This window comes from Lipophrys pholis, assembly GCF_963383615.2.
Source record: "Lipophrys pholis genome assembly, chromosome: 2".
Lineage (NCBI taxonomy): Eukaryota > Metazoa > Chordata > Actinopteri > Blenniiformes > Blenniidae > Lipophrys > Lipophrys pholis.
Genome location: NC_137636.1, coordinates 4,830,793 through 4,845,908, shown reverse-complemented (window position 1 = coordinate 4,845,908; position 15,116 = coordinate 4,830,793). Strand labels below are relative to the sequence as shown.

At 45.1% G+C, this 15,116-nt stretch overlaps 1 protein-coding gene across 1 annotated transcript in view; it reads right to left on the bottom strand.

Annotated features, from left to right (window-relative positions):
• Window positions 1–15,116, bottom strand: part of LOC308106346 (uncharacterized protein) — a gene marked incomplete at its 5' end in the record, with an annotated part of 68,895 nt that overhangs the window by 12,159 nt on the left and 41,620 nt on the right. The window contains 10 exons of the mRNA XM_080458044.1: window positions 567–713; window positions 2,949–3,051; window positions 3,429–3,584; window positions 3,679–3,740; window positions 5,987–6,107; window positions 8,490–8,664; window positions 9,579–9,791; window positions 12,456–12,592; window positions 12,678–12,798; window positions 12,971–13,300. Of these exons, the coding sequence (XP_080314170.1) occupies window positions 567–713; window positions 2,949–3,051; window positions 3,429–3,584; window positions 3,679–3,740; window positions 5,987–6,107; window positions 8,490–8,664; window positions 9,579–9,791; window positions 12,456–12,592; window positions 12,678–12,798; window positions 12,971–13,300 (1,565 nt within the window). The remainder of the gene's footprint in view (window positions 1–566; window positions 714–2,948; window positions 3,052–3,428; window positions 3,585–3,678; window positions 3,741–5,986; window positions 6,108–8,489; window positions 8,665–9,578; window positions 9,792–12,455; window positions 12,593–12,677; window positions 12,799–12,970; window positions 13,301–15,116) is intronic.

The following is a 15,116-nucleotide window of genomic DNA, read 5'->3' as shown; positions in this document are numbered from 1 at the left end:
ACGATGTAGTTACCACGTTGGGCCACTAGTGAGTGCTGTTGGTTATTTTTTGGGATGAAACCACACAAACGCAAGTGCTGGTGAGAAAAAAGATCGTTTTGGCTTGTGTGGACAAGGCCTCAGTGTTCTGGTCGCTTCAGCATTAGCATTATCTCACTTGCAAGTCATAATACAAAACAAAGGGAGAGAACTAATGACAACTTAAAAAAGTGACAACAAAATAACATGACAGACACACAGTCATCTCTTCAAAAGGAAAAACCTTCTATAAGTATGTCAATGTGTGAATGCTAATCGCAGACTCGATCTTTATCACTGCGAATGAAGTTGAGGAAACGACTGAGAATCAGACAAACACACACATTCACATCGACAGAACATTAACGGTCACCAACCTCAAACAAGTGTTAAAGGCCTTGTTTACATGACAGCGCTTCAAAGTGAAAACGCATCGTTTTTGTGTTTTCGTTTCAGAAAAGTCTCGTGTTCACGCGGCGACGTTTTGAAAAAGTAATCAGTTACTGGTGTAGTGGAGTTTCAGTTCCAAGTATCTGCTGTTTCTTTACCTCGTCTGCAGTTGGTGCCGCGGTAACCGGGAGTACACATGCAGGAGCCGTCCTCCGGAGAGCAGGAGCCTCCGTTCTCACAGGTGCAGCTGGACGAGCAGTTCGGCCCCCAGCGGCCCCCCTCACACACGCTGTCACAGTGTACACCTGCACACAGACACACACACTGTCACAGTAAACCCTTTCACGGACGGACGGACGGACGGACGGACGGACGGACAGACAGACAGACAGACAGACAGACAGACAGACAGATAGACAGGTAGATAGATAGATAGATAGATAGATAGATAGATAGATAGATAGATAGATAGATAGATAGATAGATAGATAGATAGATAGATAGATAGATAGATAGATGAAGGTAGCAAGGATGAAACTTTTGTGATAAAAGTTGCATGTTTCTGTGATTCTCCCCGAGACTTTTTACTTGTGAAATGTCTCCGTCTTTCATCAGTGTTGCATGCATGCGCACGTGTGTGTGTGTGTGTGTGTGTGTGTGTGTGTGTGTGTGTGTGTGTGTGTGTGTGTGTGTGTGTGTGTGTGTGTGTGTGTGTGTGTGTGTGTGTGTGTCTGCGGATAGAATCAGAGCCCTGTGCCGGTGAGGAGACCGTACGTCCATCCTCACTCACAATCAGCCACACGGGGAGACGGAATAATACAGAGCAGTGTGTGTGTGTGTGTGTGTGTGTGTGTGTGTGTGTGTGTGTGTGTGTGTGTGTATGCGTGTGTGTGTGTTTTCAGTGAATCTCTGAACTGTCCAGCTGCTGCTCACTATGAACTTCCTCAGACACACAGTGAGTGAACGAATGAGGGAATATGAGGATGAGGGAATATCCAAGATTACTGGAATATTAAATAGAGAAAATGGGAAAATATGAAGGAAGATAATAGAGAAAAATCAAGTTGCATAAACAGACCCTCAATCATATCATGGAAGATCTGTCCGAACAGGATCTGGTGTGAGTCTGTGGCACCTCTTGATTTAACAACGAATAAACAAACATATTTCATTATTTATGAAAAAAAAAAAGAAAAGATTTTTGTTTTGGATACCATAGTTTCCGTTTCAAATTCAGACCGTATCGTCATTCAGGGACTGGATTTATAAAAACCCTGACCAGGTCATCATCACCTTCACACCAACATGCGTTTTCTACCAAAACTGTGTGGCTTCTGCATCAGGACGTCCTTTTCCATTTTCATCATCTGTATCGACCGTCACGACTCTGCTGCTCAGTAATTAGCAGGTGGAAAAACGTGATGATTAGATTTAGGGCTGGTCGGAGTGTTCATGTCAGATGTCTCTCTCTCTCTCTCTCTCTCTCTCTCTCTCTCTCTCTCTCTCTCTGTCTCTCAGTTTGTGAGGATGAATTATTGAAGGCTGCCTGAATCTCCGTCTCTTTCAGAATTATAGCTTTGAGTCTGTCGTCCGCTGAAGTGATTTGTAAGCGGGGGTTCAGCCCGCCGCGTCGCCTCGCACTCTTTCTTTCTTCCCCCTCTCACACGGAGTCGACTCAGGTATTTTCCTCACCTGCCCTCCGTTGCCCTCAATTCGGGAGCTGCTGTGGCTTCTGATGGCGAGCCAGCCAAAGGCCAGCCAGAGGCTAATCTGCACCAGCAGCACTTTCTGCAGCGTGCGTTCTGTCCATCATCCATCACTCTGGCGGAACCGTCGAGTTTTCATTATAACAAATGTCCACCTCCACTCGCAGCTCCGTCTCTCTCTTTGTGTTTTCCACTCCCAGTCAATGTTTTTCTCCTGTTTGCTTCCAGAGCGGACACACTGCATACAGAGTTCGTCTTAATTAGACTAACGCAGACGTCAGACAGAACGTCTGTATTCATCCGAGGCAAACTATGAAGCTGCGTCGTCAGAAATTATTCAGACTAATTGAAAATACCTTTCAGTCATTGAAAGAGATTTTTAAGAAGCCACTATAGAGCTGTACTATGTACCCTCCTCACCTTTGGCGTTTAGTAACTCTCATTACTCGAGAAATGTAATCGGATTACAGTAACACGTTACTGCCTGTCAGTGATTGGTTCAGATGAGACAAGACTTCTTATTGACAGACGTCTCTGGATCTTAAAGAGTCTGATCCACTTTGAAGGCTCTGGGTCTATCTATAGTGTGGTTTTAGTTTCAAGAGACGAGGCAGACCTAAAAAACACCACACACGCACGCACGCACGCACGCACGCACGCACGCACGCACGCACGCACGCACGCACGCACGCACACACACAAAAAACCAACACATTTGGACTTCTCTCCTGATATGTGACCTTTGGACCTGTTGTGTCTGTTTGTGTGTTTTTACTCTTCATCCTGATGCGTCAGCCTGAATGCTGAATCCTCCCTGAAGCTGCGTGAACTCACCGGTCCATCCAGCCAGGCAGCGACAGAAGCCGTTCTCCGGATCGCAGCCGTTGGAGTTGACGCAGTCGCAGCGCTCGGCGCAGTCCAGGCCAAAGGAGCCCTCCTGAAAAACGCAAAAACAAGAAACTTTCTTTTTTGTAGACCAGAGGGGGGCACAAACGAAAGTTTGTGGAGCACTGATTTAAAGTATGAGGGTCTTAGTTCTACAATCTGTGTCTGGTTCAAATAGTCTTAAGTGTGATTAGTAAAGTCTGAGTTCCGTTCAGATTAGATCTGATATAAATCTGATCTATTTAAAGCTCTAGTAAATCAAGTACATCTCCAAGACTAACGTATCCTGGAGACCAAAGGATTTTACCGTCAACGCACAAAATTGAGAGCAACTCTATGAAATATTGTGGTTTTGCCCTCACAGCAGAGGATCGGTTCATCACCCACTGACTCCAGAACCTTCCAGAGCTGTGAGACAGAGACACTGACCGGACACGGGGCGTCACACAGCTCGTCCCTCCAGCCCGCCGAACAGGTGCAGCTGCCGTTGACGGGGTCGCAGGCCGCCCCGTTGGCGCACTGGCAGGTCTGGTTGCAGCTCGGTCCCCAGGTGCCGCTGGAGCAGGGGATGGAGCAGTCCACGCCCTGCCAACCTGCAATAACACACACACACACACACACACACACACACACACACACACACACACACACACACACACACACACACACACACACACACCATCGTTTCAGCCGCCAGCAGCACCAGAACCTGCAGCTCGGAGCAGAACCGCCACACAGGAGCTGTAACAGGAACAGGTTCACACGCTGCGGTTTATGTTTGGGGTTTATTCCTCCCGAGCCGCTCCACTGGTTTTATGATGTTGTGTTTCATGCGCAGCTTCACTCTTCAGGGACGATTCTGCTTTTTATTGCAACTTATTTTCCTCTTTCTGTTCTCGCCTCCATTAAGATGACGCCAAATTAAAATCAGAAATGTGAGAATATGAAGTCAGACAGGAGCACTCATTTATTTCTTCAGATTATTAAAAAAAACAACCTCATTCGACGTTAAAGTGACAGTAAATTGGAGCAGAAGGTTTTAAATCAGTAACTTTGTCATTTTTAGCAGCGTTTTTGAATTTTTTTCACGTGTTTCTGTCGCATCAGGAATCAAACATGATGGAGGAGTTGAGATTTTTCAAATTCATTGGCGACTTAGGAAACATTCCAGCCAATCTTAGGCTGCATTCAGTTTACAACTTCATTCAGACGTAGGTTGAAAGTTTAACTGTGCTTTGGAACCGACTGTAAAATTGTTCTATTTTCATTTTGAATGAACTGATGTTTGGATGATTTTCGTCAGATTTGACCTGAATTTCATCCCATTTCGCCCGATTAGCTGATTTCAGGTGATTGTTAGCTGATTTACTTTTGATGATAGAGAGATCAATAAGCTATAAACATGAACAATGATTTGAACATGGACATTCTAGTGGACAGACGACCAAGTTGGATTGTTATTACGGTGACTGTCAAAATAAAAGTACCAAGTCCCAGAAGAATATGGAGTCACGGCACTTTGGAGGAAATCATTATTGTTATTGTCCATCTACTGAGCATGTGCAGAACAACTCTTTACCACGGTCGTGATGTGCAGTGGCAGCGAATGATCCTAAAGTGCCATTTTCGCCTGTTCACACGGAGAGGGTTGGAAAGTTTTTGAAAATTGCGCTTTCAGTGGCTCCGAGCACCGGTGTCGTGCCCACCACTCCCCAAAACACCACAAAAGTTTTGCGTTGTGTCGATGAATCAAAGTCGTGCTGCAGCACGTCATTAGCGACTCGATGCATGTCTGAAATGAACCAACATTTCAGAGTTATGGGGGCAATAAATGTCAATCAACCGCTCATAACTCAGGCTGCAGAATAAATATCCAGGAGGTTTCTCCTTTTAATTGCCGTCTGTAACGTGTTTATGGCGACCTTAACGGAGGCCGAGGACTAATTATAAATCTACGGAGCTGCTGAGAGCCGTCAGGATCAGACTGATGGAGAACGTCTGATCTGCAGACGTGTCGGACGCCTCTTCATCAGAGTGGAAACACAGAGAAATCGCAGTGAATCGAAGTGAATGGATGAAGCAACGTGTTGGATTCCGCTTCATTCAGCAGCTTCACAGGAAAGTCCGCGGCTATAATCACCTGCGAGTCCGGCGCTGTGTTAATATTTAAACGTGCTGACATTGGAAGTTAAGTTAGTGAAAAAGACAACGCGGAGGTGAAACATCGCTGAAACTGTAAACTGCTCTCCACGAATTCTTCTCCTGTGTCGCCTGCCTCTGACATGGGAGATTAAATCATCAGATTCCCGACAGATGAATCCCTCTTTAAGATCATCACACATTCAGGAGCACCTTGAACAACAGCAGCTCTGAGAACAGCTTTAAAAAAAAAAAACTTAAACCAATCAATCAGGCTGATTTAAGGTTGTTTGTGGGCGGAGTTAAGACTGATTTCATCTGATTTTACTTTTATCTCATCAAGAAATTAATTTGATTTCATCCTGATTTTAGTTTGGTTTCACTCTAATTTTTGTTTGATTTCATCTTTAGTTTTTTTACAAGGTTTGTGTTGACTATTCTGATTTCATAGTAAGTTAAGTTTAAAATTAATGTTCAGACTGATTCTTAATGAATTCAGGACTGAATCCAAGGCTGATTTTAGACTTTATATGTGGTGAAATAACTGTGCTGTGACTTTCCCTGAAAGACCAAAAGAAGACCAACCTCTGGTACCATCACCATGTTTTAAAGACAAAACTATGGCATTCTTTGATATGAAACCTACAAGGTGGTTTGTGGGGTCCGATTGGAGCCTTATGTTTATATACGTATATAAATATATAGAGTTTTGACTGTTGGCCACTTGGAGAGTTTAAGTCTTTAGAGCAGTTTGACATTACTTTAAACCGACATGTGAAGAGTAGCAGCAGCGGAGCAGGAAGTGATGGAAACCAGAACCTGGTGGTGAAGTTTCTGAGCGAGTTCACCTTCTCTGCAGGTACAGGAGCCGTCGACATGCGAGCAGGAGAGGAGGTTCTGACAGGAGCAGGAGGAGGTGCAGTTCACCCCGAACAGGCCGGCAGGACAGCTGATGGAGCAGTCGTCACCCTGCAGACACACAGGGACACACTGGGGTTATACTCTGGTTATACTGGGTTTATACTGGGTTTATAGTCTGGTTATACTGGGGTTATATGCAGTTATACTGGTTTTAGACTCTGGTTATACTGAGGTTATACTGGGGTTATACGCAGGTTATACTGGGGTTATACTCGGGTTATACTCCGACTTTATCTCAAAAAGTCTCAATGAGACGGTAACATCAACCCTGACACACACAGACGAGGCGTAATTGAATCATCTTGAAAATCAATTCACCGGCCTTATAAATCAGACTAAATTGAGCCTAGCTGAAAGACATGTTGGGCTCCTTCGATAAAGAGAAGCAGGTTGGACTTGCACCATAAAGGACGGACGTCTTCAGCGTCCACTCAGAGCGTCTGCAGGACGGACAGGAAGTGGAACGTCCTCCTGGCCGTTGGCCTGCGCTGGTTTTCGAGCTTTCGCGGCGCCGACACATCCATCGATCAGTACCTCCATGATGTAAACTGCTCTAATTGAAGCCACCTGCTTCCAACCTGCTGCTTCACACCACCATTAATCTAATATTCACAAAGCAGCCAGAGGTGCAGAGACGGGAGGAGACAGGGGCATTATCAAAAAAGTTAAATGATTAAAGAGTTTTTAGAAAAAAGGAAAACTTTGCTAATAAATAACGTGAGAAAGCCCGACGCGGAAAATCAGGCAGACCCCAGGAATAATAAATCCGGCCGCCTCGATGCTTCCTGATGTTCCTCCGGAGGATTCCAGCAGTTTTATGAGCCTGTTGTTTATATTTGTTTAGAAAAAAAAAAAAAAAGTCAAAAAATTTAATAAACCTCCTGGTTTTCTTCTTAGATTTGAACTAAAAACCAGCAGAGTCAGACCACGTAAAAACAGATCGTCTGAAATAAGGATGTTACACCGACCCCTGTCTGTGAACACTCCTGATCATGTGACCACTAACAAGGTCAAAGGTCAATGGGTTAGGAACATGATTGGGAATAAAATTCTGCATAGGAAAGGTCAACAAGAAATTACAAAAAACTTTTAGCTTTCGTCGTCTGCAGGAGGAAGAGAAATTATAATTAAAAAAATTCTGAGAATTCAGAAAAAGCAGGATAGAGCAAGAAAACAGGGCAACGTCTCCACCTCTGAGTCTGGTCCTGCAGAAAGTCTCCACCTCTGATCTCAGGCCTCCTGCACATTCCACACATGTTGACGCAGATCGATCCGACCGTCCACACTGGTGACAATAGCTCATACAGATCCTCTTTAAAGCTGCGTTCTTGTCATTGCTGTAGCAGCGCAGCATAAATTCCCTGTGATTTGATCCTGGCTCCACTCTGAGATCTGACTTCCTGGAGGAGTAACAGTAACCTGGAGGTGCTGGTGAGGAGCTGTCCCCCCGGCCGGGCCCTCCTCCCTCAGGCTGACCCACATGTTTCCACCTGCCTCCCCCTGATGGCAGCTGCAGCGTCATCAGCAGCTGATGGATGACGGTGCAGGTTTTCCTGCAGCTGCAGCTGAAGCGTCATCCAGCCTCTCCTTCACGTTCCTCCCAGAGACGCCCGGACCTCCTCGTAAACCGCATCCAGCATTTCACTCATTCATTCAGGAAATCCCTTTGATTTCATGCAATCAGAGCCCGTTCCCGGAGTCTTCCCGCTCTGCACGGACCTCCGGCTGATGCAACTCGCTTCACACTTAAAAGTCCCGACAGTTGCGGCCCACGTTCATTAGGCCGGTTTTGGTTGATCGCAGTTGGTTCTGATCAAAGACTTCATGTTTTTCTAAAATACTCTGGGAAATAAAGGAGGGCTGAGCCTCCGTCACACCACTCAGAGAGAAATCATCAGGAATCTAACACTGATCTGTTCCTCATCAGAGACAAATCACCTGGAAATCCATGGTAGTGGAGTAACTTTACCACATTAATAAGTTTAAAAGTACCTCAGTACTCAGTAAAGTTCCCTTTAACGTACTCTGTTGAAAAAGGTCAGAAATGTTTCTTCATGAAGGTAGTTTGGAATGGTGGAATGAGTAAAAATACTTTAGTTACTTCCGATATAACGTAACAAGTAATGTTCCGTGTTCATAATAGTCACACATCTGGAATACTGTAGTGTTAGCATTAGCAGATCTGTTAGCATTGTGTGGGCGGCTGAAGTTCTACCAGTTAGTGGAGGAAGATGCCCTGTAATCTAGATTCTAGAGGAATTAAGATGTTTTATAATCTGGATGTTAGTGGATGAAGATGGTTTATATTCACAGGGTTCTAAATCTGTGAATTCCACTCTGAAAGTGATCTGTCGATGTTTTGAATGAGACATGAAGATAAATATCCAAAGTGGATGTCTTGGTGTGTTTCTACGTTAATAGGATACTCACGATGTATCCTGGTGCACATGTGCACGCTCCGGTGATGCCGTCGCAGTCGGCTCCGTTGGCGCAGGCGCACGGTTCCCTGCAGCCCTCGCCGTAGAACCCGGCCGGACACGTCTCGTTGCAGTAGAGCCCCGCCCACCCGGCGGCACAGGTACACTCCCCCGACAGAGGGTGGCAGCTGAGGAGAGGCGGGAAAGACCGTCACTTCACAGCTGGGCCAAAGCAGATCCACTCAGAGAAGGACATTTTAATAAAATAATTCTCTGAACAACAACTGTTTTCTCCAGACAAAGGAACCATTTTCAAAGTCTACACGAGCAAAAGTTGAAGAAATGTACAAAGTTGTTGGTAGAGAAATTCTACTAGTTTGAGAAACGACAACGTTTTAAAGAGGTCATATTAAACAGCTTTTCAAAACTATCACATGGGTCTTGTTGGTCCAAATGTGTTGTTTTCAAAGTTCATTGCCCCAAATCCAGCTTTTCCTTGATTTTCCTTCATTTGAATATTGGATCATAGGAGCTGCATTTAGAATCTGCTGTGTCAGTGTGAGCTGGACTGGCTCCGCCCACACGTCCATCTTGGGAAGAGGAGGAAGTACTTCCTCTTGTGGTGCCATGTGCCATGTGCCAGAGCAGCGCTGCCTATTTGTGGTAGGAGTCAAAGGGAGGGCCTACCTTGATTGGGACTGGCCATACCCCCTGATGACACTATATCGGGTTTGATTTCTGATTGGCTGGTTGGAGCAACACACTTTTTAAAAACTGAAACAAGCCAGGGAGAGAGAGGACAGACTTTCTTCACTTCTGGGGCGTCATTCCAGGTATGGGGACGATTATTACTGTTGGAAAACCATTAGAAAGTGGATTTTGCATGATATGACCCGTTTAAGTGAAAACGTCAAACTTTTGTTCGATTTTGTCTGTTTAAATGACAACAATGTTTGGAGCCACTGAAAATGCAACCATGCAACAGCACCAACCCGTAGCCTGGCGTGCTAGACACATCATTTTCAGCAGTGTTGTCGTGTAAGGGGACCACCAGAACCCTACAAAATTTACCGTTTCCTGTTTGTGGTGGTTCTCTGGTTACCTGAGGGTGTTCTCGGCCCTGCAGGGGCAGTATTTGTCGCAGATGAGTCCATAGAGGCCGCTGGGGCAGAAGCGATCCTGGCAGCTGGGGCCCTTGAACCCCTCGTTGCACAGACAGGCTCCGTTGATGTGGTAACACTTGGCTCCGTTCTGGCAGTCACACTTGTGGGCGCACTGCGGCCCGTACGTCCCCACTGGACATTCGTCCTGGCATCTGTCCAAGAACAAAGACCGGGGCAGTTATCTCCAACGGTACTCTGAGGCTTTTTATTCATCTGCTAGATTCAGAGGAAAAAAAGTTCACATGTATTTTGTTTTCTTCTCTTCGGGCAATAAGGTTTTTACTATACACCTTTGATATGTTTCCGCCTTCATCAAAAACGTCATTTGACAATTCTAATGAAGACAAAAGAACCCCCGTTGAAACCCCATCAAAGCCTGTCAAAGATATGTTTCATAAACCAACTTACCTGAAGAAAAGGAACTAAAATACTTAAAAACGTTACGACTTTAATCAAACAAGAGAAAAAAATCCTGTTTTGTGTCACTCTTGTAAATTTCAAATCAACTCAGGACACCATCAGCACGTTTTCCAGACTTTTAGCCCAAATGAAAAATTTATTTTGTCCTTGTTGGAGTCTCAAAACTTCTGGGATTTAGTGTAAACTGATCTCAGGTCATGGAAACTTTGGTTGGGATCTATTGTACCAATATAATAGAAGTAATCTGGTGAAAACGTCAAAGCGTTGTTGGGGGGGCTGCGATAAACTGTTACTGGAGTCAGAAAAGCTGCAAAACGGAACCATTAATAATACTCAGTGTACTTCACAACAACTGGAAGAGTAAGTTTACAAAGCACAGGTGCATGACGTTACAACCTGCATGATGAATCGAAAACAGAAGTATGACTGCTGTGAAAACAGTCGTAAGGCTTGTAAAAACTCAAACTACTTCCAGAAACAAGCCTGAAAACTACTTTTAATTTGTCCAAAACGACCACGGAGGGGTACTTTTTGTTAGCAGCAAGTGTTTATGGCCGTCACATTCCAACTGAAGACTCGACCTCAACCTGCTGAAATAAGGCCAGAAGCAGCCAGAAACCTAGGCCTGTGTGTGTGTGTGTGTGTGTGTGTGTGTGTGTGTGTGTGTGTGTGTGTGTGTGTGTGTGTGTGTGTGTGTGTGTGTGTGTGTGTGTGTGAGATCTGATTCACACTTTCTCCTGGCTGACATTTAAAGCATCACAAATATTTAGTAAAAGTTGACATTTTGATTTTCCTGCAGAGGATTTCAGTTTCTTCTCCTCACGGCCTCGCGGTTTAACGGAACCTCGTTGTGGATGCAGGTCCTCTTTCTCCTCTATCTACTCACCCATCAGGAGTGAAAACACAAACACTTTCTATTTCCTCAGAGAAATCCAAACATTGACCACACAGTTTGTTTCTGATGACTTCTGATTTCCTCTCAGCTCTTCTTAATGGAAAAAAAAGAAAAAGCTCAGCGATCCGGGATGAAAACGATCAGCGTTGTTAAACATCTGGCTCACGGGCCAAAGCTGGCCTGTCAGAGTGCTGGATCATGGAGGAGCAGTTCATTTTTCATTGAACTGTAACTTCTTTTGAAAGCTATCAGCTATCAGCAGTGCTGAAGCTAAGCTCGCTACCTTACTAGCATCGTAGCATTAGCATCAAAGCCAAGCTTCTCTCATGATATCCAAAGCGAAAACTTGCAGCAAAGCAGTTATTCCGACCAGATGTTTTTTTGTCCACATTTCACTATTATTTTCACCAAAAAGTACCCCCCCCCACACCACACCACCACCACCATCCCACCCCCAACCCCCTCCTCCTCCTCCACAGAGCCAAATAGCCTCCATCCATTCTCCTGGTGTGTGAGGCTGCAGGAGTAATAGTGTGATGGAGTGAGAGCAGATAAGAGTGTGGAGGAGGTGTCTGTGATTTAAAGGTGACACTGAGCAGAACTCCTCTCAGAGCAGCTTTAATTGAGTGATTTGTCTACTTCTTCACTCTCCAGGCTCGAGGACGTGTGGAGAATGAAGCTCGGACACTCGGGCTCAGGATCCAGACGGCCCACACTGAAGGGAAACTTCAGTCTGAAGTCTGCAGATTTCAGTCTTTAGTCTTCAGGGTTCCATCTGCAGTCAAATGGTGCTTTCACAGCAGCATCATCCAGGACTCGGTTCGATTGGAGGGGGGACGCCGGAAAAAATTTCTCACCTTGATTTGGTGTGGTGACACGTTCACACTGTCCGCCGATCAGAAAAAAGTTCACTTGCAAGTGAACCAAGGCCCACGTTTTCAAAGTGGACAAGAGATCACTTCTTTGATCTGTATCAAAGTCCAGGGGAGCTTTAACACTTTACCCAAACAAAGCGGATTTTCCATGAAACGAACTCTGATCCGGATCAAACCGTGCTGGTCTGAACGCGCCATTAGAAAGTGGCATAAACTGCTGCACATCAGGATCTAACAATGAGTCTCAAACAGGATAGAAATCAACCGGGAATCGATCAAAACCTGAACTGAAATACATCCAATATGAACACAAATACAGTTTTCATATTGCCCCACCTCCAGGAGTGTAACCTCAGTGTACCCTCCACCCACCACCCTCCAACACCCTCATGATATTGTGTTTTTATTCTCCATGTATATTAAAGTTTACTGCATTTTATTTATAATCACTAATTCAACAAAGCAAACTTAAAAATGCATCTTGTGCTGAATCTTTAATTCTCTGTTTGCAGTAATAAAGCTGCGGAGCATCTTTACCTCGACAGCAGGCTTCTCTTTATTGCCTATTTGACCCCCTGCTGATTCCCGCCCAGGTCTGCCTCTGCGGCAGTAAAAAAGTGTGATACCTCTCTCCGATGTAGCCGGCGGTGCACTGGCACTGACCGCTGACGTGGTCGCACAGGCCGGCGTTACGACACGTGCACTCCTCGGAGCAGTTGATACCAAACAGTCCAAAGGGACAGGGCTGTGCACAGACCGGACCCTGTGGAGGGGGACCAGAGCGCCAGTGAGACGGGACAGATGCGTGCTGGATGCTATGTGTTAGCCTTGTGTGTAGCGACTCGTACCATCCAGCCAGGAGGGCAGGCGCACTCTCCACTGACGTGATGGCAGATCCCTCCGTTCTGACAGGGGCAGCGGTGCTCGCACAGCGAGCCGTGTTTACCCGGCGGACACGGCTCCTCGCAGCTGAAACATTAGAGGGGAAACATTTTCAAACGAGTCTTCCGACAGAAAACAAGAAGTAACAAGCTGACAGCGAGGGCAGCAGGGCAGCTAGGTCACGGAAACAGTTGCGCCTGATGGTTCCGCCCACGCCCTCTGAGCTGATGTGGATGAAAACAGGCTAACATCCACTCACACGGCTCCGGTGTATCCCGGCGCACACAGGCACTCTCCGGTCTCGTGGTGGCAGGTGGCGCCATTGAGGCACTGGCACTCCAGCAGGCAGTCTTTTCCGTAGAGGCCGAGGTCGCAAGGGTCCTCGCAGCGCCACCCCTGGAAGCCGTCGGTACAGACGCATGCGCCCGTGATGGGGTTACACTTGGCGCCATTACGGCACTGACAGCGACTGCTGCAGTGAGGACCCCAGAAGTCACTGTCACATCCTGGAAGAGAGGAAGGGACAATGGTGAGGATGGAGGACAGACGGAGGACGGAGACGACTCGTCTGTCAAATACCCCCATCCTTCTGAAGGGGGGGCAAAAGTCAGCCCCACACAGAAGAACAAATTAAACACCTCAAACTAATGTCAGGTGATTAATGGCTTGTTTTTGTTTTAAAGGTCTGCTTGGTTGTTAAATACAGGCTTTAAAAAGTCACACCTGTCCCACTCCTGATTTCTAATTTCACTCTGTTCCCACTCCGACCTCGCCTAGATTTCACCCTGTTCTTTCTCATATTTCACTCAATTCTCACCCCGATCTCACTCTGATCTCACTCTGTACTCACTCCATTCTCACTCTGTACTCACTCCATTCTCACTCTGTACTCACTCCATTCTCACTCTGATCTCACTCTGATCTCACTTCTTTCAAGGCTGAAGAAGCTCCGCTTGAAGCCTGAGCTGCTCTGTACCCCGAATCGTAAGCCGTACCCATTTTCCAAGTTATAATAAAAAAATTTTTTATCATGACGCTTTCATCCAGGCCAAACATTTTTTATCACATGCCGCTGTGACAAGGAAAGTTTTCAAACAAATTCACAATAAAGATTTTTTTCTATCTTATCTTTGTGGAGGTGTTAACTCATCTGAATGTCACACATAGGTAGAGACTCAGGTGAGCTTCACAAAAGGTCAGTAAACTCTGATATTTACCCACCGAGCAGCTGTTTTAGCTCATTATATCAAACCGTCTGTGTATATAGGCGCGTTGAGCTGGCACCATTTATATAAGGATTTAAAGAAAATACCTGGTTTATACGGAGGAATGGAAATATTCTCCAGGATGAGTTTAGTCTGTCAGTAGTATCATCATCTGACTTCAAGCTGCTGTAAGTAATCAGGATACTTGCTATCACCACACTGTTCATGTTGAATAACTCTGATCAAATATAGCCAACATTTTCACACTGCCACTTTACTGACTTCTTTAAATGAATTCTATTTCCAAGAAGTTGAAGCCTTCTTCATAAACAAATCGTTAAAATAAAAAAAAAGTACAATAAGTGGGAGCTTCAGTGTTCAGTGTCATGAATCTGCTCTCTGATTGGACGAGGGTTCATGAGACGTCTTGGAGGTCACTGTGGTACATGGACACAAAGCTCTGTTTCTCGGCTTTTTACAAGATTTCGAAGTTTCTACTTATCATTAATGGTCTGGGAATGAATGTGACGTCACTTTCTAGTGGCCGCAGTGTGTATAACTGATGTACTGAAAAAATGTTAAACAACAAATTACAGATGTTTCGATAAGGTGATAAAGGTTTTCCACCTATGGCTTTTCTACACATGAAATATCCCAAAATGTGCACATACAAAGCAGAGTGTGATATTTTTTAGTCAAACATATTCCAAAATGGCTTGTAATTCTACTTTGTTCCACCAGGTGGTACACTGAGTCACCATCTCTCATCAATCAGTCCAAGAACAGGAGAACCAGCAGATTATGACGCCAGAGAGAACAAGAAATTCAGAGGAAGGTCGACTCACTGCTGCCACACAGTGGAAAAAGGTGAGAACTATTTAAGTTACATTTACAACCATTTCAACATAGATTCTTTCAATAGGGATTAGTTTCCAGATTCATCGCATCCTGGTCACAATGTTAGCGTCAGCGATACTCCAAAGCTACTGCCTCCATTTAAAGAAAGACTGTTACTATAATTTCAATTAACTCCAGTTTACTATATGACAATGTTCATTAATCCTGAAGTAACTCATCCCAGCTGACAGCTAATGCTAATGCTAATAGAACATTCACTACATTATCGATACAGGAACTTCACCAAATAAGTATCTACCTTTGATTTACAGTAACTGGAAAATAAACTTCTATTTGTGAGTA